The 24,442-nt window shown below is 40.6% G+C and overlaps 1 protein-coding gene across 3 annotated transcripts in view; it reads right to left on the bottom strand.

Annotated features, from left to right (window-relative positions):
- Positions 1 to 8,480: 8,480 nt before the first annotated feature.
- Positions 8,481 to 24,442, bottom strand: part of trappc8 (trafficking protein particle complex subunit 8) — a 186,117-nt gene continuing 170,155 nt past the window's right edge. For all 3 annotated transcript variants that reach the window (XM_063060131.1, XM_063060134.1, XM_063060143.1), the window contains 3 exons: positions 22,077 to 22,222; positions 12,937 to 13,026; positions 8,481 to 9,598 (listed from right to left, as the gene is read on the bottom strand). In XM_063060131.1, coding sequence (XP_062916201.1) covers positions 9,364 to 9,598; positions 12,937 to 13,026; positions 22,077 to 22,222 — 471 coding nt within the window. In that variant the 3' untranslated portion in view covers positions 8,481 to 9,363. The remainder of the gene's footprint in view (positions 9,599 to 12,936; positions 13,027 to 22,076; positions 22,223 to 24,442) is intronic.

Here is a 24,442-nt window from a genome sequence, read left to right as displayed (position 1 = left end):
ACTGGGGATGTTTTCTACGGAGAACTAACCTAGGAGAAAATGCCATTTCCTGGATATTAACATATTAAATGAGTTGTCCTGAATTCAACACATATATGCAATCACAAAGAAGGCACATCAGCATCAATACTTTCTTAGGAGGCTCAGCAGGTCACCAAACATTCTACCAAACTTCTGCAGATGTATCATTGAAAGTATCCTGATTTGTGGCATCATTGTCTGGAAATGGCAATCCGAATGAGGAACAGAAGAAGCTGCAGAGAGCAGTGCACTCTGCTCAATACATCAAATGTACATCCTTCTCCACTGAAGTATCGACATGAGCACTGCTTCAAGGTGGCAACATCCATCAAAAACCAGGTCATGCCAACTTTTTGCAGCTACCAATGGGTAGGAGGTACAGGAGTCTGAAGTCCCACACTACTGAGTTCAAAAACAGCAGCTTCCCTTCAGCGATTTTGTTCTTGTACCAACCAACACAACTCTAATCAGAAACCAGAACTTCAGCAAATTATTTAATTTTGATCATTAAAAACCTTCCAGCATTAGATTTGTGGAATTTATTGGTAAATTGTAAAACAATGGTATGGATTATCGTCACGTGCCACAATACAGTGAAAAGCTTATCTTGCATACTGCTTATACAGATCTATTCATTACACAGTATATTGAGTTAGAATAAGATAAAACAAGAACAATGCAAAATAAAAGTATAGAAGCTATCAAAAAAATGCAGTACAGGAAAGTGATAAAATGCAAGATAATAATGAGGTAGATTGTGAGGCCAAGAGTCCATCCAAGAGTTTGATAAATGAAATTTGAGATGTCCTTGACTCATGTGGTAATATTTTGAATTTTACAGCAATTTTAAAAATCCAAAGGGCTTCACGGCCAATTAAACACTTGGATCTTTGCTGTAAATGTACCCACAGCAAGATTTCACAAGTGACTGTGTTATTAACAAAATGAGTGTGGGTTCAGATATAAAATATTGCCCAGCACGCCAGAGAGGATGTCAAAGTAGAATCATTACAACAGTGCCATGGATTCATCCAAACATTAAATTCACAAGGCAATGGGAAAAGTGGTAAAGAATGGAATCTGCTGTAGCACCTCAGGTGAAGCAGCAACTGTGGAGGCAGAGGATAGTCAGGACCGAGTGTAGAGGGTAGAGAGCTAGTATACAACCTTGCCACAGGCAGCTTTGGAGGACAAGTTTATATGTGCATTCAAGGCAGAGGTTGATAGATTCTTGATTAGTCAGGGCAGGAAGAGACACAGGGAGCAGGCACGAGATTGGAGCTGAGAGAAAAGTTGGATCAGCTATGATGAAATAGTGGAGCAGATTTGATGAGCCAAATGGCCTAAATCTGCTCCGATATCTTATGGTCGCATAAAGAGATGAGACAGAGGAGTGAGGGAAGGGCTGGCTGGTGATAGGCAGATTCAGATGAGGAGGAGGGTGGTGGTAAAGGGGAGGTCTAGAGTTGGGAGACAGAAGCTGATGGTGATAGGTAAGAGAGATAAGGGACACTTGGGGGGAGGTGGAGGCAGGCTGGAAGGTGATGTGAAAATACAAGAGGCTGTGGGTGCTAATTCAGGGTTAAAAAGTCAAAGTAAATTTATCAATGTACACTCATTGACCACTTTATTAGGTACTTCCTGTAGCTAATAAAGTGGCCACTGAGAAAATATTCATTGTCTTCTGCTGCTGGAGCACATCCACATCAAGGTTCAACTTAGGTAGCACTTACATTCACTGTGATGAAGTGCCTTCCGAGGTTGGTGATGAAATATGAACTCTTCTCTGAGAAGCGACTTGGAGCCACTCCGATGTGCCTACTGTTACACCATGTCAACAGTTAATGCCATTTCATTCGCTCTTCACTCAATCCTGGAACACCTAGACAGTGAAGATGCATACATCAGGATGCTCTTCATTGACTACAGCTCAGCATTCAATGTTAGCTTCAAAGCTAACTTTCAAACACTTGGTCTCAATGCCTCCTTCTGCAACTAGATCCTCGTATTCCTCACTTGCAGACCTGAGTCAGTTCACATTGGCAACATCTCCTCGACAATCTCCATCAGGACAGGTGCCTTGCAAAGCTGTGCGCTTAGCCTCCCTCCTCTACTCACTTTACACATGTGATTGTGAGGCTAAATATAGCTCCAATACAATATACAAGTGTGCAGACAACATCACTGTTGTTGGCTGAATCAAAGGTGATGATGAATCTGATGGAGGGAGATTAAAATAAATCCGACTGCCTGGTGCCACAACAACCTCTTGTCCAAAGTCAGCAAGACAAGGAGCTGATTATTTTCTTCAGGAAAAAAACAGAGGTCCATAAGCTAGTCCTTATTGGGATCAGTAACTTTAAATTCCTCGTGGTTTTCATTTCAGAGATTCTGTCCTGGGTCCAGCACAGAAATGCCATTATGAAGAAAGCACAACAGCACCTCTACTTCCTTAGAAGTTTGCAAAGATTAGGCATGACATCTGAAACTTTGACAAACTTCTATAGATGTGTGGTGGAGAGTATATTGACTGGTTGCGTCATGGCCTGGTACAGAGAAGTCCACAAAAAGTAGTGGATATGGCCCAGTCCTTCACAGGTGATGCACTCCCCACCATTGAGCACATCTATGTCATAGGAAAAACACAGAAGACCTACAGCACAATACAGGAACTTCGGCCAACAATGCTGCGTCAAACATGTACTTACTTTAGAAATTGCCTAGGGTTACCCATAGCCCTCTATTTTTCTAAGCTCCATGTACCTATCTAAGAGTCTCTTAAAAGACCCTATTGTATCCGTCTCCACCACTGTCACCAGCAGCCCATTCCACGCATTTACCACTCTCTGCATAAAAACTTACCCCTGACATCTCCTCTGTATCCGCTTCCAAGCACCTTAAAATTGTGCCCTCTCACGTTAGCCATTTCAGCCCTTGGAAAAAGCCTCTGACTATCCACACAATCAATGCCTCTAACCATCTTACACACCTCTATGAGGTCACCTCTCATCCTCCATCACTTTAAGGAGAAAAGGCCAAGTTCACGCAACCTATTCTCATAAGGCATGCTCCCCAATCCAGGCAACATCCTTGTAAATCTCCTCTGCACCCTTTCTATGGTTTCCACATCCTTCCTGTAGTGAGGCGACCAGAACTGAGCACAGTACTCCAAGTGGGGTCTGACCAGGGTCCTATTTAGCTGTAACATCACCTCTCAGCTTGAACTCAATCCCACGGTTGAAAGAGGCCAATGCACCATTTGCCTTCTTAACCACACAGTCCACTTACACAGCAGGTTTGACTGTCGGATGGATACGGACCCCAAGATCCCTCTGATCCTCCACACTGCCAAGAGTCTTACCATTAATACTATATTCTGCCAATATATTTGACCTACCAAAATGAACCATCTCACACTTATCTGGGTTGAACTCCATCTGCCACTTCTCAGCCTAGTTTTGCATCCTATCGATGTCACGCTGTAACCTCTGACAGCCGTCCACACTATCCACAACACCCCCAACCTTTGTATCATCAGCAAATATACTAATCCATCCCTCCACTTCGTCAGCCAGGTCATTTATAAAACTCAGAGAAGGGGTCCTAGAACAGATCCCTGAGGCACACCACTAGTCACCAACTTCTATACAGAAAATGACACATCTACAACTGCTCTTTGCCTTCTGTAAGCAAGCCAATTTTGGATCCACAAAGCAAGGTCGCCTTGGATCCCATGCCTCCTTACTTTTGTCAATAAGCCTTGCATGGGGTAACCTTATCAAATGCCTTAGATGGACTGCCTTCCCAGGCTGACGAGCTTCATCTACCCGAATGTTACTATTGGGTGGCCTATAAAAAGAACACCCAGCAGAGTTATTAACCCCTTCCTGTTTCTAACTTCCACCCACAGAGACTCAGTAGACAATCCCTCCATGACTTCCTCCTTTTCTGCAGCTGTGACACCGTCTGGTACAAGCACACTTTTTATTACTACCATTAGGGAGGAGGTACGGAAGCCTGAAGATGATTCAGAAGCAGCTTCTTCCCATCTGACATCAGATTTCTGGAAGGTCCATGAACATGGCTTCATTATGCATTGAAAAATCAGTGGTGGAGAGGGTTAGCAACTTTAAAATCCTCAGTGCTACAATTTTGGAGGACCTGTCTTGGGCCCAGCACGTAGGTACAATTACGAAGAAAGCATGGCAGCACCTTTACTTCCTTAGGTGTTTGCCGAGAATTGGCATGACATCTAAAACTTTGACAAGCTTCTATAGATGTGGAGTGGAGAGTATATTGACTGTCTGCATCACAGCCTACTATGGAAACACCAATAGCCTTGAATGGAAAATTTTACAAAAAGTAGTAGATTCAACCCTGTACATCATGGGTAAAGCCCTCCCAACCATTGAACACACCTACATAAAACGCTGTTGTAGGAAAGCAGCATCCATCATTACAATCCCCACCACCCAGGTCATGCTTTCTTCTCGCTGCTGCCATCAGGTAGAAGATGCAAGAGCCTCAGGATTCGCAACACCAGGTTCAAGAACAGTTGCTACCCCACAACCATCAGGCCCTTGAACAAAAGGGGATGACTACACTCAACTTCATTTGCCCCACCATTGAAATGTTCCTACAACAAATGTTCTTACTGCCAAGGACTCTTATCTCATTATCTTATGTTCTCATTATTTATTGCTATTTATTTATAGAACCGAGAACATAGACAGAGAAAACTACAGCACATTACAGGCTCTTCAGCCCACATTGCTGTGCTGACCATGTAACCTGCTCGAGAAACTGCCTAGAATTTCCCTACTACTATTTTTCTAAGCTCCATGTACCTAACTAAGAGTCTCTTAGAAGACCCTATTATATCCACCTCTACCACATTCACTGGCAGTGCATTCCATGCATCCACCACTCAAGGGCCATTTCAATCCTTGGAAAAACCCTTTGTTTATCCACATGATCAAAGCTTCTCATTATCTTATACACCTCTGTCAGGTCACCTCTCATCCTTCATCACTCTAAGGAGAAAAGGCCAAGTTTACTTAACTTATTCTCATAAGGCACGCTCTCCAATCCAGGCAACATCTTTGTAAATCTCCTCTGCACTCTATAGTATCCACATCCTTCCTGTAGTGAGGTGACAGGAACTGAACACAGTACTCCAAGTGGGGTCTAACTAAGGTGTTATATAGCTTTAACATTACCTCATGGCTCTCGAACGCAGTCCCACGGTGGATGAAGGCCAACACACCATGCACCTTCTTAACACTGTCAGCCTGCGTAGCAGCTTTGAGTGTCCCATGGACACGGACTCCAAGATCTCGCTGATCCTCCACGCAGGCAAAAGCCTTACCATTAATATTATATTCTGTCTTCAAATTTGACCTACCAAAATGAACCACTTCACATTTATCTGGGTTGAACTCCATCTGCCACTTCTCAGTCCAGTTCTGCATAATATCGATGTCCCGCTGTAACCTCTGACAACCCTCTAGGCGATCCTCAACACCCCAACTTTTGTGTCATCAGCAAACTTACTAACCCACCCTTCTACTCCTCATCCAGGTCATTTCTAAAAATCACAAAGGGGACAGGTTTCAGAACAGATCCCTGCGGAACACCACTAGTCACCATCGTCCATGCAGAATATGAATCATCGACAACCACCTTTTGCCTTCTGAGGGCAAGCCAATTCTGATCCACAAAGCAAGGTCTCCTTGGATCCCATGCCTCATTACTTTCTGAATGAGCCTTGCATAGGGAACCTTATCAAATGCCTTACTGAAATTCATATACACAACATCCATTGCTCTACCTTCATTAATGTGTTTTGTTACATCCTCAAATAATTCATTTAGGCTTGTAAGGCCCGTGCTGACTATCCCTAATGAGATTATGCCTGTCCAACTGCTTATAAATCCTGCCTCTCAGGATCTTCTCCAACAACTTGCCCACCACTGAAGGAAGACTCACTGGTCTGTAATTTCCTGGGTTATCTCTACTCCCTTTCTTGAATAAGGGAAAAACATTTGCAACCTTCCAATCCTCTCATACTTCTCCAGTCCCTATTGATGATGCAAAGATCATCGCCAAAAGCTCAGCAATCTTGCTTCCTACAGTAGCCTGGTGTTTATCTCATCTGGTCCCAGTGACTTATGTAACTTAATACCTTTCAAAAGCTCCATGCTCAACCATTTCAGTCTACTGTAAGTCATCACAATTGCCAAGGTCCTTTTCACTGGTGAATAGTGAAGCAAGGTATTCATTAAGTACCTCTGCTATCTCTTCTGACTCCATGCTCATGTTTCCACTATCGTTCCTGATTGGTCCTATTCTCATATGGCTCATCCTCTTGCTCTTCACAAACTTGTAGAATTTGTAGAAAACCTTGGGGTTTTCCTTAATCCTGCTCACCAAGGCCTTCTCATGGCCCCTTCTGGCTCTCCTAATTTCATTCTTGAGCTCCTTCCTGGCATCCTTGTAATTTTCTAGAGTTCTAACAGTAACTAGTTTCTTGAACCTTTTGTAAACTTTTCTTTATCTTCTTAACTAGATCATCTACATCCTTTGTACACCATGGTTCTTTTACCCTACCATCCTTTCCCTGCCTCAGTGGACATACCTGTGCAAATGTTCCCTGAACATTTGCCACATTTCTGCCGTGCATTTCCCTGAGAACATCTGCTCCTAATTTATGGTCCCAAGTTCCTGCCTAATAGCATCATATTTCTCCCTACCCTAATGAAATGTTTTCCCAAATTGTCTGCTCCTATCACTTTCCAGCACTATGGTAAAGGAGATGGAGCTGTGATCACTCTGTCCCGCCAGGAGATCTGACACCTGACCAGGTTCATTTCCCAATACCAGATCAAGTGCAGCCTCTCCTCCAGTTGGCTTTTCTACATATTGCACCAGGAAACCTTCCTGAACACACCTCACAGACCCGACTCTATCCAAGCCTCTTGCTCTAAGGAGATGCCAGTCAATGTTAGGAAAGTTAAAATCACCCACCACAACAACCTATATTATTGCACCGTTCCAGAATCTGCCTCACTATCTGCTCCTCGATGTCTCTGTTACTATTGGGGGTCTATAAAAAACACCAAGTAGAGTTATCCTGATCCTGACTTCACCCACAATGACTCAGTAGACCATCCGTCCATGATTTCCTCCTTTTCTACAGCCTTGATACTATCCCTGATTAGCAATACACTCCCCCCACCTCTTTTGCCTTCCTCCCTGTCCTTCTTGAAACATCTAAAGCCCAGCACACTTAAGCAGCTATTCCTGCCCCTGAGACATTCAAGTCTCTGTAATCATAGCTCCAAGGAAAGTAGCATCCATCAAGGACCCCTACCATCCAGACTATGCTCTTCTTGCTGCTGCCTTCAGGAAGGTGGTACAGAAGCCTCAGAACCTACACCACCAGGTTCAGGACCAGTTATTAGCCCGCAATCATCAGGTTTTGAACCAGAGAAGATAACTTCACTCGCCCCATCACTGAACAGTCACTTAAATCACATTTCTTCCCCATTCTGATGTTTGGTCCGAGTAACTGAACCTCTTGACCATATCTGCAAGCTGCTACGTGATTAGTTGATTAGAGATATATTTGCATTAATATGCAGGTATATAGGTGTACCTAATAAAATGGCCACTAAGTGTATGTTACTATATCTTACCTTGAAGATTCATTTTCTTTCAGGCATTTACAAAATAAAGAAATACAATAGAATTTATGAAAACTTTACATGAACAAAGGCTGACAAGCAACCAATGAGCAAAATACAAACAATTGTGCAAAGTAGTACTGAGAACACAAGTTGCAAAGAGTTCTTGGAAGTGAGTCTGTAGGATGTAGTATCAGTTCAATTGTGGTGGGTGAAGGTATACATACCTATTCAGGAACCTGATGGTTATAGGGAAATAGCCATTTCTGAACCTGGTGGTGTGGGACCTAAGGCTTCTGGACTTTCTTCCTGATTGTAGTTGTGAGAAGAGCATAGCATGGATGGTGGGAGTCCTTGTTGATGGACGCTGCTTTCATATGACAGTGTTACATGTAAATATGCTGAATGGTGGGAAGGGCTTTGTCTGCAATGTATTAGTCTGTACCCACCACTTTCTGTAGACTTACCTGTTCCTGGGCATTACTAGGTTGTGATGCTATCAGTTAGGATACTCTCCAATGTGCACATACAGAATGCTGTCAAAGCTTTTGCTGACATGCTGAATCTACACAAACTGAAAATAGAGGTGCTGCTGTGTCTTCTCTGTGATGGCATTTACATGCTGGTCCAATGATTCTCTGATATGATAATGTCAAAGAACTTAAAGCTACTGATCCTCTTCACCTCCAATCCCCTGATGAGGATGGAAAGATATTGTTTATGAGTTAAAGTTATCAAAATACAAAGCAGCCAGAAGCAAACATTTTTGTATGGGTTATGTTTTATTCTATTTACAGACATTACCTATAAATATAATACATCATTTCTTGAAAAGACATTTGTTTTCATTTAAGTTTGTTACACATTAAATAACACATTGAATTTGCAAAGTTCCATTATAATGTAGCTAGCTGGATCCACTTCACATGACACCCTGTGGCTGTGGAAAAAGACAAACTTTCAATTGAATTAAAACAAACCGAGAGAAAAATCAAAATAGATACTTGCTCCATTATTCAGCTTGTTGTAAACCTGAGATAGTAAGAATTGCGTCAGGAGGTAAAAAGGGGCAAAAATCCAAGACATCAAGCAATATTTAAATTTATACTTCAAAAGGTTGAGCACAAAACAATTGATTTGGAAATTTGTTGTAGCAGTGAATTGTTAGTTCGTGCAATTAATGCATACCGACCTCCCACCACAAACTATACCCGAGTGATCAACACCTTTCGGTTCAGTCACCAAGGACATGAGGCTGACAAATTAAGCCAAAGATGCAAACGCCCCCAGCCTTTCAGATGTGCTGGAATAGGTGACAGCGTTTTAAAACAAAGCATTTACTAACAGATGCCCCAACTTGTACCCAATGCTCACATTAAAAAAAATAGGTCCAACTATAAGCAGAGGTGAATGATAAATATATTCAAACCCATATTACATACAGAGAATACACAGAGTGCCTTTTATTGTGAAAGACTTAAAAAATAATTTTGAGTCTGTTTTAAGCTGTGTTCCCCCTCCCAATTACCCCTCATCCAAACTGTACAATTTTCTCATTAGTTCTGAATTTAAGGTGCAAAGTAGAACTGCAGGATATCTCGAAAACATAGCTACAAAAGAGAATGACCATTCTGATTCCATCTGAGATTCATGACTATCAGACACTGTTGATGATGATCAGGGCTGGAGTGGTGTTCTGCTGGCTGGTTTCACACTGCACGCTCTGATCAGCCAGTTTGGCAAAGACCCGGGGAGTGCCGAGGTTGTACACCCCAGCGTGGATGAAACAAGCCTTCAGTGGAACTGTGTGGACCTCCTGCCCTTTCAGCTGGAATTTGTACTGAGTCTGCCCAAGCCACGTGAAAGAACCGTGAACCTCCAGCATTTCCGGGCTGCAAGGAAGGAGAAAAATATACTGATAAAAGACAGGCCTTCTCTTCTCCTTTAGGGAAACACGGCTGCTATGATAATCTCTGTCAGAAATGAAGGAGAGCATTGGAGAATAAAGAACTAAGAGGGCACAGGCTTAAGTTGAGAGAGGAGAAATTTAAAAGGAACCTGAAGGGCAACTTTTTGGCCAGAAAGTGGTCAATATATGGAATGTACTGACATGAGGTAGAAGCAGGTACGTTAACATTACTACACAGCTACAGGATTTGGGTCAAACATGGGTAAATGGGACCAGCTAAGATGGGAATCTTGGGTGGCATGGACCAGTTGGGCTGAAGGGCCCATTTCTGTGTTGTATGACTGTGACGCTGATTGTTGACTGATGACAGCTGCCCCAACGATTCTCTTGGCAGTGGTGCTAATTTTCCCCTTCCCAATGCGACCAGATCTGGCAGGGGTCTGAAAACAGCACACACTGAGCAGTCAAAGAAATTGACCAGTCTGTCACTCAGCACCAGCGACGTAGGCTCGATCCTGACCTCTGATGTTATCCAGGTGGAGTTTTCACATTCTCTCCATCATCATGCAGGGTTTTTCTGGGTGCTCTGATTACCACATCTCAGTAACGTGTGAGCTGCTGTCAAAATTTGTCACTGCAAATTGACCCTACTGTAAATGTCAATATCTGGGAGCAGTAGGTAGGAATAGGAAAGGATAAAGTGGAATTTGTATAGGATTAGTGCAAATGGGTACCTGATGACCAGCATGTGCTTAGTGAGCCAAATGGCCCACCGAATCCAATCTGTAATAGGCTGTAGAGCCAGAGATTGTTCAGCTGTAATTGAGAACATACTATAGACATACAGGTATACCTATTCAACAAGGGTGAAATATCTTTAGTAAATAAATGAGGGGAAAGTTTAAAAAGATGTGAGACAAGTTTTCTTTAAAAAACAGTAGCCTGGAATGCGTTGCCAAAGGTGGTGGTGGAGGAATACAATATAGGCATGTAAGAGGTATGCAGAGGATGGAGGAATGTGGCCACTGTATAGGCAGAAGGAATTAGTTTGCTCAGATTCAGATTTATCACATGTACATTGAAACAAACAATGTTATATGTCATTTGTGTTAACAACTAAGGATGTGCCCACAACTTCTGCCATATATTCCTGTGCCAACATAGCATGCTCACAATGCTTGGCTTTGAAAGCGAAGCATTTAATTTCTAGTTTAAATTCAGCAAAAGTGAACTGAAGGACCTGCCCCTGTATTGCACTGTTCTATGTTCAACATAAAGTTGTACTTCACATCAAATGACTGATTGTTACCATGCATGTGAAGAGTGCAACAGCACAGACTGTAGAGGACCAAGATATTGCTTACAGCAACTCCAGGATTCCCATGTGAAACAATGGAATGGAAGATCTCAGGACTGGGTCTTTTGAGCAATGATAGTGTGCACTGTAAGCATACCATCATGACATTGATCAGTTCCAGGAGGCTGGGTCTTAAGCTTTACACTTACTCTGGAGTACATGCATGGTCCCCCAATAGAAAATGAATTTCAGAGGTAGTTAATAGTTATCAACAATTAAAACTAAAAAGAAACGGAAGATGATTAGCAGTGGTGATATCCACTGAGGATAAAGTACAATGAAGCTGGGCAAAGGGTAGAACAAAATCTGAATTTATGCACCAGCTCTAGAGTCTTGAATGGCCAGTGAATTGAATTCAAGCTGTCAGATTGAAGAGGCTTTGTAGTTAGTCAGCCATTGACAGTCATGCATTATAGGGCATGAAGAACAAATCTAGGAAAATAGCAAAATTTCACCTGCTTTTAGATGAGTGCAGAGAATAGGAGTGTTTAAGATATTATATTTATATTAAAATAGTTGAAATATTTAGGAACACAAGTTCAACATAGAAAGAGAGAAAACAACTGGGTGAGGAGGCGGCAGGGGAGAACCAGAAACAAAAGGGAAGCCAGAGAAAAAGGGGGAAGGGAGGCTCAAAGCACTTCAAAGTGGGTAGTAGGAAAGGACGATGGTCCCAAATATCAGTGAAATCTTTGGGTGTGGGCCAGTGGTGCCAAGGTAAAAGATCAAACAAGATCTCACTAAATAACAGTAAATACAATGGGCGCTACACCTCCCTATTTATGTTCTGATTCAAGGAAGGTGTGTTTAGCAGCCACAGGGATGGAGGAGAAAAGGAACCACTAGTAATGGGAGGGTGGGGGATATAGCAGGTAAGACAGGAAACAAAGGTGATATTTATATTGCGTTCAAATTTGAAACAGTCCAAAAGGCACCAAAGTACTTTTGAAGTGCCATCAGTGCTGTACTGTCATGGGTATGGTACTTATGCTCATGCACTGGAAGCTCTGGAATTGTGACCAAACAATTACCTATAAGTGTTGATTGGAGTGAAAATATTGGTCAGAGTACCAAGGATAACTGCCATTTGTCTTTGAAATGGTGCATTTACCCTCACGAATGGACAAGGGGCTTAACTAAACATCTATCAGAGTCACAGCCAGTGCAGCATTCTCTCTGTTTGCTCAAGCTAATGGAGTGGCACTGGAATGCATGACCTGGCTTGGAAAATGCCTGCCCATTTAGCCACATGATAAATTTGGCAAACTGGATGGAAAAGTAGATTCAGACCACTGTATCCTACTAACACTGAGAATAAGCAGAAACACAAAAGGTAAAATTTTAAAAGTTGAGAAGCTTCATACAAGTTCTTCACGTTATGAATGGACTCCTAGATAGAAACCTTGAGATAATGAAACTTAGAACAGTACAGGCCCTTCAGCCCACAATGTTTTCCCCACCTTTTAACTTACTCCAAGATCAATCTAACTCTTCAGATAGCCCTCCATTTTTCTTTCATCTATGTGCCTATTTAAGAGACTCTTAAATGTCTCATGTGTCTGCATCACCACCACTCCTGGCAGCATGTGCCACATACTCACTGCTCTAAAGCAAAACCTATTTCTGACACCCCCCTCTACTCACCTTAAAATTATGCCCTCTTGTATTAGCCATTTCACCCTGGGATTATAATTATAATGTATATCAATAAATTACAAAGTGGACAACAATACACAGCACATTTCCAAACTGTTATTAGTGAACTGAGTTTTCAAACAAAATTTTGGATATGTTATTGCTCCAGCCTTACTTCCAAATTCCTGCTGTCAAAGTCTGAATTGTATCCACGTGCTTTGAATCATTAGACCAAAATATCTCCAATGTGGCATCTCACTCAAACAATAACGTGGAAAAACGTCAAGCGACTCTTAGCCAAATAGAGTGTTTGCAGAGTGTGACCTTACCTTGTGGCCTTGTGCCGAAGATCAACGATAATGTCCACTTCAATCTGACAGCAGTTGAAAAGAACAAGGGTAACTGGTACTAAACACAAACTGTGGAACGGGGGAAAAAACAACATTCTTAACAAGAGTTAAGCAAATGCCTCTGTGCACAAATAATTGAATTTAAATATGCGCAGATATTAAGCTAAAAGTTGTGCAAGTACAAAAGTTGTTTCCACTTGAACATCAAAAACACAGGGAAGAAAATGACATTATGAACAGAATATTTCTTTTAAAATCTAATAACAATTTTTTTTGCATTATCGTTCAGTTCATGAATAATCACATAAACCAACAAAAACTCTTGCGGTATTTATCTTTAGTATTTTATTTTCTTTTTGTTCCTTCATTCCAATATTATTTTCCTTCACTAACTTGCTTTTCAGCTCAAACTGTTACCCCATTTTGAAAAATTTGATTTCACTCATGACCTGAAAAAAAGATACTGACCATCTACTCTGATGTCCTTCTTACGGAAAAAAGCCTGCAAGCATTCACCGTATCAATTCCCCTCAATTTTGTATACTCCTAAAAGACCTCAATCTTATTCTCCTGTGCTTTAGGGAATAAAATCCTGACCTATTGAACCTCTCCATGTAACTCAGGTCCTCAAGTCCTGGCAACATCAATGGAAGTTTTCTGTACTGTCAAGTTATTGTTCCTGTAGGGAGATAACCAGAACTGCATACCAAACACATTGTATAACTTCAACATAACATTCCAACCCCTGTGCTCAATGCCCTGATTTATGAAGGAATTGTCAAGGAGTTATGGATCTGTATTCCCAGGTCCCTTTATTCTATTGCACTCCATAATGCCATACCATGCCATACACAGTGCAAGTCTTATCCCTGGTTTGCTCTCCCAAAGGACAATACTCACACTTGTCTCCATTAAATCCTATCTGCCATTTTTCCAGCCCATTTACCCAATTGGTCCAAATCACTTTGCAAGCTTTGATAGCCTTACCTACTGTGCACTACACCCCCAATATCTTGTGATGTTATCAACAAGTTTGCTGATCCAGTTTGTCATATCAACCAAATCGTTAATATAGGGGACAAACAATACTGATCCCTGCGGCACAGCACAGGCCTCTAATCAATGACGACCACTTGCTTTCATTTTCCGGCTTCTCCTGCTAAGCAAACATTGAATTCAATTACTACTTCACCCTGAAAGTGATATAACCTCACCTTGCCTTCACTAACCTTCCTCAGAAACCCCACAAAAACTAAGATTAGTTACATATGACCTGCCACACACACAAAGCCACGTTGGCTATCCCTAATCAGGCCACCTATCCAAATACTTAAGTATGTTGTCCTTTATAACACCTTCCAATAATTTACCCTATAAATTTCCCAGCTTTCCCCCCCCCCCAATATTTTTGTTAAATTTTATATACACAAATACAGAATTCATAAGGATACTAGGATACTTGTTATAAATCAAAATAAGGCAGCACAAAATGCACTATATATAAATCACACTGACACAATCACGGTATCCCACATTCATGATCAATCAAATAAAATAAATTGAATTATGAAATACAATAATATGGTTAATTATAAAAAAATCTACACCCACTACCAAGACAAAGCTGGTTGGTTAAAAAAAGAGGAAAAAAAGTACTTTATAATGGTGTTTTATAATAATAGTCCAGATCTATATTTTAATAACAATTCAAAGATTTTCAAAATAGTTCTGAAAGGGTCCCCATAGCATTTGAAAATCTTGATTATAATCAGAAATCGAACAACGAATCTTCTCTAAATTTAAACATGACATAACCATTGAGCATGTGTAGGGGGGGCAACCTCCTTCCATTTAAGCAAGATCGCCCTCCTAGCCATAAGAGAAATAAAAGCCAGTACCCACAAATGAGAAGGCTCCAAAATTAAAGCTCTTGCCTCAACAATACCAAATAAGGCAGTCAAAGGATTGGGCTTAAAATTAACTTTAAAAAGTACAGAAAAAGTTTGGAATACATCTTTCCAATATTTTTCAAGGTTCGAACATGACCAAAACGCATGAATTAATGAAGCCTCTCCATTATTACATCTGTCAAAATAAGGAGATACATCTGAAAAAAAAACGAGAGAGCTTGTCTTTAGACATATGAGCTCTATGTACCACTTTAAATTGTAGGAGGGAATGACGAGCACATAGACATATTTTATTGATCCCGAGGGAAATTGAGTTTTGTACAGCTGCACCAACCAAGAATAGAGCATAAATATAGTAACACAAAAACCACAAACAATCAAACAACAATATGCAAACTATGCCAGATGGAAATAAGTCCAGGACCAGCCTATTGGCTCAGGGTGTCTGACCCTCCACGGGAGGAGCTGCAAAGTTCGATGGCCATAGGTAGGAACAATCTCCCATGACGCCCAGTGTTGTATCTCGGTGGAATATGGCCGGAGACCTACAGCAAAAAGTTCAATATCCGGGCTACAAACACATTCCTCGATCGTAATATGACCAGGATTGCACTATCCGTTGTTAACCAGAACAGCAAGCCCCCAACTCCTTTACGATTACCGCTCTCAGTGCACTTCCCATCAGCCCGAACGGTCTGGAAGCCCTCCATGGAAAAGTTTTGGTCAGGTATGTCAACATGCAGCCACGTTTCAGTAAAACACATAACACTGCTCTCCCAAAATGTTCTCTGACTCCTGGCTAACGCCGTCAACTCGTCCATTTTATTATCCACCGAACTCCTCTTCTCCATAAGTCTGTGTTGTCTCGACCCGGTGCTCTTTCCTCGCCTTTTTGATCCCCCTCTACATCCTCTGTGTGTTTTCCTCCAGATTTCAGCCGGGGTGTCCGCCGCTCTGTTCGCTAAACCGGCCGGCATAAGCGCAATCAGCTGGTCCCTGGAATAAACAATTCGACCATACTGCTGCCCCGCTAATGAGATGTGTCCGAATGTAACTATTTCCAGCGCTAAAAACCCAAATAAAACTCTCTCCATCAGCATGTTAGAGAGGGTGCAGCTTCAACGTGTTACCATGAAAAAGAAACAGCAAATAACGCAAGTTAAAAAAGTAAGAAAACTAGTTGGAACGGCTGTAACAGGCTGCATGCACAACCGGCACATGCGCACTGGATGAAGTCACTGGATAAAGATGAAGAATTAACCATTTTGAAAATAGTCCTCCAGGTCTCATCAGATAATGAAGTCTGTAAATCCTTTTCCCAATCTTTTTTAATTTTGTCTAAAGGAGCCATTCTCAGTCCCAACAACAGACCATAAATATAAGATATTGACCCATTATCAAAAGGTTTCAAATTAAAAAATACTTCTATTATGTTCTTATCTGGGCTGGTAGGAAAAATATGTAGTTTAGATCTTAAAAAATCTCTAAATCTGTAGATATTGAAAAAAGTGGGTATTTGATAGGTTATATTTCACTGAGAACTGCTCAAAAGAAGAATCCCTCCAACAAACAAATCCTGAAATCGTTTAATGCCTAATCTATCCCATTCTCTAAAAAACAGATCAGCCGTAGACAGTTTAAAAAAAATTAGAAAAAAATAGGACTAGAAAGGGAAAATCTCAATAAACCAAAATGTTTTCTAAACTGTAGCCAGTTCCTCAAAGTGTGTTTAACTACCAAACTGTCAGTTAATTTATTTAAAGATAAAGGAAGAGTGGATCCAAGAAGAGAAATAATAGAAAATTTCGTAAAAGAGTTGTCTTCCAAAAAGACCCACATTGGACAATCCTCACAATTAATATAATATAACCAGAACGTAAGATTTCGCATGCTAATTGCCCAATAATATAACCCAAAATTGGGTAGAGCAAGGCCTCCATTCTTTTTAATTTTTTGAAGGTGTGCTTTACTTAATTGGGGTTTTCTGTTCTTCCATATATAGGAAGAATGAATTGAATCTAAAGAATCAAAAAAAAAGAATAAAAACAGGTACGGCTTGAAAAAAGGTATATAAAATTAGGTAAAATATTCATTTTAACAGAATTATTTGTCCAATCAATGATAAAGAGAGAGGCGACCAATCAGGAAGTGTCTTTTTCACATAATTCATTAAGGTCAGAAAATTTTCTTTGAATAGATCTTTATAATTCTAAGTGATTGTTACACCCAAATATGTAAATAGTTTTCTTACAATTTTAAAAGTAAGGTCAATATCGGTTGGTATCAAATTATTTAAAGGAAACAATTCAATCTTATGTAATTACAATTTATATCGTGAAAACTGACTAAAATTAGTCAGTAAAAGAAACAGAGGGTAAGGAAGTTGTAACATTAGATATAAAAAGCAATAGGTCATCAGCATAAAGCGAGACTTTATGAATAGCACCTTTCCTTAAGATACCAGTGATATCTTTACACGCTCGAAAGGCAATTGCTAAAGGTTCTAATACCAAATCAAAAAGCAAAGGGCTCAACAGACATCATCTGGTTCCACGATGGAGTTTAATTGGTTTAGAATTCTGAAAGTAAGGACCCGAGCAGAGGGAGATAAGTAATTTAATCCAAAGAATAAAATTGGGCCCAAAAATAAATTTTTCTAAGGTTTTAAATAGGTAATTCCATTCAACTCGGTCAAAGGCCTTCTCCGCAACCAGAGAAATCACACATTCCAATATTTCCTTGGATAGAGAATGCATAACATTTAACAATCGCTGCATATTAAAATGGGAATATTGATCTTTAATAAATCCTGTCTGATCATCAGATATTATAGAAGGTATAATATTCTTGAGTCTACGGGCCAAAACTTTAGATAGGATCTCAGCATCAACAGTGAGTAAAGAGATTGGTCTATATGAAGAGCATTCAGTGGGATTCTTATTCTTTTTAAGAATAAGCGAAATGGAAGCTTCATAAAAAGACTGTGGCAATCTACCCACCTTGAAGCAATCAGTAAGGGCAGAACATAAATAAGGTATAAGCAATGAAGAAAAAGCCTTATAAAATTCTCCAGAGAATCCGTCAGGTCTTGGAGATTTCCCAGAATGCAATGAATGTATAGCCTCAGTGATTTCCTCCCGAGAAATAGGTTGATCCAACTGCTTTTGATTATCAACCAAAAGTCCAGGAATATTTAATTGGTCTAAGAAATTGTTCATTGCAGTATTATCTTAAACAAAATCAGAACTATACAGTTTAGAATAAAATTCTCTAAAAGTGTCATTTATTTCAAAATGGTCAGTTGTCAAATCACCATTGGGTTTGTGAATTTCTTTAATTTGCCGTTTAGCTATAAGGGTCTTCAATGATTAGCCAATAGTTTACCAGTTTTTCCTCCATGTATGTAGAATTGGCTTCTATCTTTTAAAAGTTGTCTTTCAGTTGGATGCGTTACAAGAAGATCATATTTAGTTTTAATTTCAATACGTCTTCTGTATAGTTCAGGGTCTGGTGCCAAAACATATTTCTAGTCTAATTGCTTTAATTGATTAACTAAGTCAGCTCTCTCTCTATTAGCTTTTTCTTTATATATGCAGTATAGGAGATAATTTGTCCTCTAATATATGCCTTAAAAGTAACTATGAAAATGGACAAGAAAGAGCCAGTGGATGTAGTGTACCTGGACTTTCAGAAAGCCTTTGATAAGGTCCCACATAGGAGATTAGTGGGCAAAATTGGAGTGCACGTTATTGAGGGTAGGGTACTGACATGGATAGAAGATTGGTTGGCAGACAGGAAACAAAGAGTAGGGATTAACGGGTTCCTTTCAGAATTGCAGGCAGTGACTAGTGGGGTACCGCAAGGCTTGGTGCTGGGACCGCAGCTATTTACAATATACATTAATGATTTAGATGAAGGGATTAAAAGTAACATTAGCAAATTTGCAGATGACACAAAGCTGGGTGGCAGTGTGAGATGTGAAGAGGATATTATGAGAATGCAGGGTGACCTTGGACAGGTTGGGTGAGTGGGCAGATGCAGTTTAATACGGATAAATGTGAGGTTATCCACTTTGGTGGCAAGAACAGGAAGGCAGATTACTATCCCAATGGTGTCAAGTTAGGAAAAGGGAAAGTACAACGAGATCTAGGTGTCCCTGTTCATCAGTCACTGAAAGTAAGCATGCAGGTACAGGAGGCAGTGAAGAAAGCTATTGGCATGTTGGCCTTCATAACAAGGGGAGTTGAGTACAGGAGCAAAGAGGTCCTTCTGCAGGGCCCTGGTGAGACCACACCTGAGTATTGTGTGCAGTTTTGGTCACGAATTTGAGGAAGGCCATTCTTGCTATTGAGGGAGTGCAGCATAGGTTCACGAGGTTAATTCCCGGGATGGCGGGACTGTCATTGTTGAAAGATTGGAGCGAATGGGCTTGTATACACTGGAATTTAGAAGGATGAGAGGGGATCTGATTGAAACATACAAGATTATTAAGGGATTGGACACGTTAGAGGCAGGAGACATGTTCCCGATGTTGGGGGAGTCCAGAACCAGAGGACACAGTTTAAGAATAAGGGGTAGGCCATTTAGAACGGAGTTGAAGAAAAACTTTTTCACCCAGAGCTGTGGATCTGTGGAATGCTCTGCTTCAGAAGGCAGTGGAGGCCAATTCTCTGGATTCTTTCAAGAAAGAGTAGATAGAGCTCAAAGATACTGGAGTCAAGGGATATGGGGGACAAGGCAGGAACAAGGTACTAATTGTGGATGATCAGCCATGATCACAGTGAATGGTGCTGGCTCGAAGGGCTAAATGGCCTACTCCTGCACCTATTGTCTATTGTCCCAAATGATAAGACTGGAAGTCTCTTCCAACGCATTTTCTTCAAAAAAAAAGTAATTTGATTCTCCAGAAACTTTAGAGATCCTTATTAGATAACAAAGGTAAATTAAAACGCCAGGATCTGTTCATATGAGTGAAACCAGGAAGATTTAAAGATAGAAATACAGGAGAATGGTCGGATACAGCTATTTCTTTATATTCAATGGATCAAATTAATGGAATTATTTGACTATCAATAAAAAAAAAATCCTGGTATTGGAATGATGGACATGAGAGAAGAATGAATACTCCCTTTCTGCTGGGTGAAAAAAACACCAGACATTAACAATATCACATTTCGTTAGAAAGGATTGAATAAATAAAGCTGATTTATTAGGTGTGGCTGATTTAAGAGAAGAACAATCTAATACTGGGTCTGGAAAATCTCCTCCCATCACTAAAGAATAAAGACTCAAATACGGCAGGAATGAAAAGAAACACTCAAAAAATCCTGGGTCATCCACATTGGGGGCGTACACATTAGCAAATACAATTAATTTATTATCTAGTTTCCCTGACACTATAACAAATCGCCCATTAGTGTCAGACACAACTTTATGTTGGAGAAAATAAATTGTATTGTCTATAAAAATCGAGACCCCTCAAGATTTTTCTCTGAATGAAGAATGAAATTGTAGACCCTCCACCGATTAAAATGGCGTGCATTGTCACAACTACATACATGCGTTTCTTGTAGAAAAATAATGGGGGCCCTTAACTTTTTAATATAAGCAAAAATCTTATTCTGTTTCACAGGATGATTTAACCCCTGCACATTAAAACTACGTAAATTAATATTTCGATCCATTTTAAATACTAATTAACAGAAGAGTTAAAAGATCTGACCATAAATTATTAGAACCAGAGAACGAACCATAAAATAAGGTACTCAAACAGAAAATTTTGATGGTAGCCCAAACAGCTCCCAGAGAAAAAAGAAAAAAGAGACCCCACCCTCCTCCCCCTCCCAAAGCCAAAAAGCCGGCCAAAGGACAGTCGGCATGCTAAACCCTAAAGACAACCCTCCCAAAGAAATCCTGCTGGCAAAACTCCAATCATTCAAGGTTATTATGTTCCTACCAAGACAAAACAGGCAAAAAAAACTTAGATCAGAAATCTAAAACATGAGGATTCATTTTAACAATTTCAAAAACAAATGTATATAGAAAAAGCTCAAAAAAAGTAATAAATATCAAAGAAAATATCAAAAACAAGATATATAAATGGTCAAAACACAAGTTTATTAAAACCTTATTCTATCCAACATTAAAAAGATAATTGCTCTTGTAAAAGATATAACACAATTAATCTTCTGCTTTCAAAAACTTCTGTGCGTGTTCAACCGATCCCAGCCATTTCTGCACACCATTTTTCTGAAAGATTCTAAGAAGTGTGGGGAAGCGAAGGGAGGACTTAAACCCTTGGTAATAGAGCAGCGACATGACCTCTTTATACTTGCCACCTTCAGCCATAACCTTCGGTGTATAATCTTCCACGAATCTGATCATCTTCCCGTCGTAATTGATCATTCCTATTTGACGGGTATGACAGCTTAAAAGCTCCTTAGTATGAAATTCATGAAACTGTAAAATAACCGACCTAGGTCGCTCTCCTGACTTTGATTTGGGGGCCAGTGACCGGTGGGTGCAGTCCAACTTAGGCACAGATGGCAATAAATCAGGGAATAGCTGCTTCAGAAAGCTTGCAAAGAACTCCGTTTGCTGGGCACCTTTAATTGATTCTTCAAGACCCAGAATATGTAGATTGTTCCTTCTGTTTCTGCTTTCCAGGTTGGTAATCTTCTTTGTTAATTTTTCATCATATAATGATAATTTTTTGCAGAGCTTACTCATGTCTTCTAAGTCCGCTTCCAGTATCGACGAAGTTTCTTTATTCTCCTTAATTTGCTTTTCATGTTCGATTAGAGTTTGTTGAATAGCGTCCAACTTGACGTTAAGATGTTGAAATTCCTTAGAAAGTTTTGTTCCTTGCTTTTAAAGGAAATCTCCAATTGATTCCAAAGTGGTTGGAGAATCATCTTCTTTTTCTGTTGCATCGGCTTCAGTCTTTCTCATTGACATAAATAGAGCAATATTGAGATTTATTATAAGGTTTCAAAAAACTGGTAGGAAACAAAAAGATAGATAAGGTAGGAGCAAGTTCAAAAAGATGTTACCCCATTGGCTGCCAGCAGGGCTCCCCCAGCTTTTCATTAGAGCCTTTCTTAAATAACAGAACAATGGAACTTTATAAACTTGTTTCTGGAATAAAGGTTAAAGTTTGGATGCTTTTCCCCCACATAACTTTGAATTAAGTCTCAATGATTTACAAACCTCTTTTGATGGAATGAATGGTCATAGCACTCAGGGTAGTGAAGGCTAATCTTAATGAGATGTGAAAGCTGTTCCAGGCTTGGTCGTGTGGGCAGCTGCGGCTGCTCTGGCCGTATGAATTTCAACAGAACCATTTCCTGTGCCTCCTGGAACATACAAGATGAAAATACACATTCCGTACAGCTTCTACATCACAAAAGTGGAAGAATACTTCACTCATATGCACACTTTTAAGGTGTTTCAGTCTGCACCTATTCCACTTTAATTAAAAGAATCATAGAAAAAGTGAATATGCTTTTTTGCCCTCCTGATTTGCTCCGTCCTGTCTACAGCTCTGTACCTCCTCCTTTTTCTTAACCAGGGCCTCAATATCTCTTGAAATTCAAGGTTCTCTAAACCGTTATTCTTGCATTTTATTCTGATATGATCATACAAAATTTCACTTTGAAGGCTTCCCACTTACCAAGTATACTTTTAGCAGAAAACAGCCTTTCCCAATCCACACCTGCCAGACCTTTTCTAATACCATCAAAATTGGTCTTTCTCCAATTTAGAATATCAACTGAGGACTAGACCTATCCTTTTCTATAATTATCTTGAAAATAATGACATTATGATCACTAGATGCAAAGTGTTCCCCTACACAAACTTCTGTCACGTGCCCTGTCGCATTCTCTAATACGAGATGTAGTATTGCACCCTCTGCAGTTTGGACATCTATGTACCTATTAGGGAAATGTTCCTGAACACATTTGATAAATTCAATTCCATCCAGCCTTTTTACAGGAAGGGAGCCCCAGTCAATACGTGTAAAGTTAAAATCACCTACTATCACAACTTTGCGTTTCTTGCAACAGATGTCTCAACAAATTTGCTCCTCTAAATGCCACTGGCATTGGGTAGTCAATAACATAACCCCTTTATTATGGTCATCCCTTCCTTATTTCTTAGTTCCACCCATATAGCCTCAGTTGATGATCTCTCCAGTCTGTCCTGAGCACTGCCACGATAATTTCCCTTTACTAGTGACACCAACCTCCACCTCCCCCGCCAATCCTTCCTGCTCTGTCAAGTCTAAAACAATGGAACCCAGGAACACTGAGCTGCCAGTCCTGCCCCTCCTGTAACCATGTCTCACTTATGGCTTCAATGTCATAACTCCAGATGCTGATCCACGCCCCAAGCTCTCTACCTTTCCTACAATACGTCTTGCATTGAAATACACACAGCTCAGAATATTAGCCCCACCATGCTGAGCCTTCTGATTCCTGACTTTGTATGTAGGCTTAACATTTTTCCCCACAGACACTGCAGTACCTGCTCTGGTGCTCTGGTTCCCATCCCCTACAATTCTTATTTTAAACACCCCTCTCCCCACAGTACAGCACCAGCAAACATTCCCAAAGAACATTAGTCCCCCTCCAGTTCAGGTGAAAATTGCCCTGCCTGTACAACAGGTCCCACCTTCCCTGGAAGAGAGCCCAATGATCCAAAAATCTGAAGCCCTCCCTCCCCACCTTCTCCTTTGCCACATGTTAAACTGTATTATTTTCCTGTTCTTGGCCTCACTAGCACATGGTATGGATCTCAATCCTGAGATCACAACCCTGGAGGTCCTGTCCTTTAACTCAGTACCTAACTCCCTGGACTCACTTTGCAGAGCCTCATCACCCATGTCATTGGTACTGATCTGGTTGCTCACCCACCCATTCATGAATGCTGTGGACTCAGTCTGAGATATCCCAAACTCTGGCACCCAGAAGCAAACTATCTGGGAATCTCGATCCCATCCACAGAACCTCCTTTCTAGTCCTTATCACTACAGCTTGCCTCTTCTCCCCCCTTCTTTTATAAGCCACAGAAACAGACTCAGTGCCAGAGACTTAACTGCAGTAACTTTCTTCTACTAGGTCATACCTCCCTATAGCACCTACTATTGAGGGGAATGGCCACAGGGGTACTGCACTGGCTACTCATCGCCTTTCCCCCTCTTGACAATCACCCAGTTACTTGTCATGTATCTTGGGCATAACGACTTCCCTGTACATCCTGTTGATCAGCCCATCAGCCACCTGAATGATTCAGAGTTCATCCAGGTTCAGCTTCAATTCCTTAACAGTCTGAAAAAAAACGGCAGATGAATGCACTTCTTGCAGGTGTTGTCATTTGGGATACTGGAGGTCTTCCTGATTTCCCACATCCTACAAAAGGAGCATTCCACTATCCTGTCTGGCATCCCCACTGCTCTACTGTGCAATAACAAAGAAAAATTAAACGAAGCCTCTATAAGCCAAAGGCTCAACTCTCCACTCTAACACTGGCACTCATGGAATGGCTGCTTAAAACTAACGTTTTTATTGGCACTT

Source organism: Mobula hypostoma, chromosome 1 (assembly GCF_963921235.1).
Source record: "Mobula hypostoma chromosome 1, sMobHyp1.1, whole genome shotgun sequence".
Classification (NCBI taxonomy): domain Eukaryota; kingdom Metazoa; phylum Chordata; class Chondrichthyes; order Myliobatiformes; family Myliobatidae; genus Mobula; species Mobula hypostoma.
The sequence above is the reverse complement of the archived record's forward strand: the minus strand, read 5'-3'. Positions and strand labels throughout refer to the sequence as shown.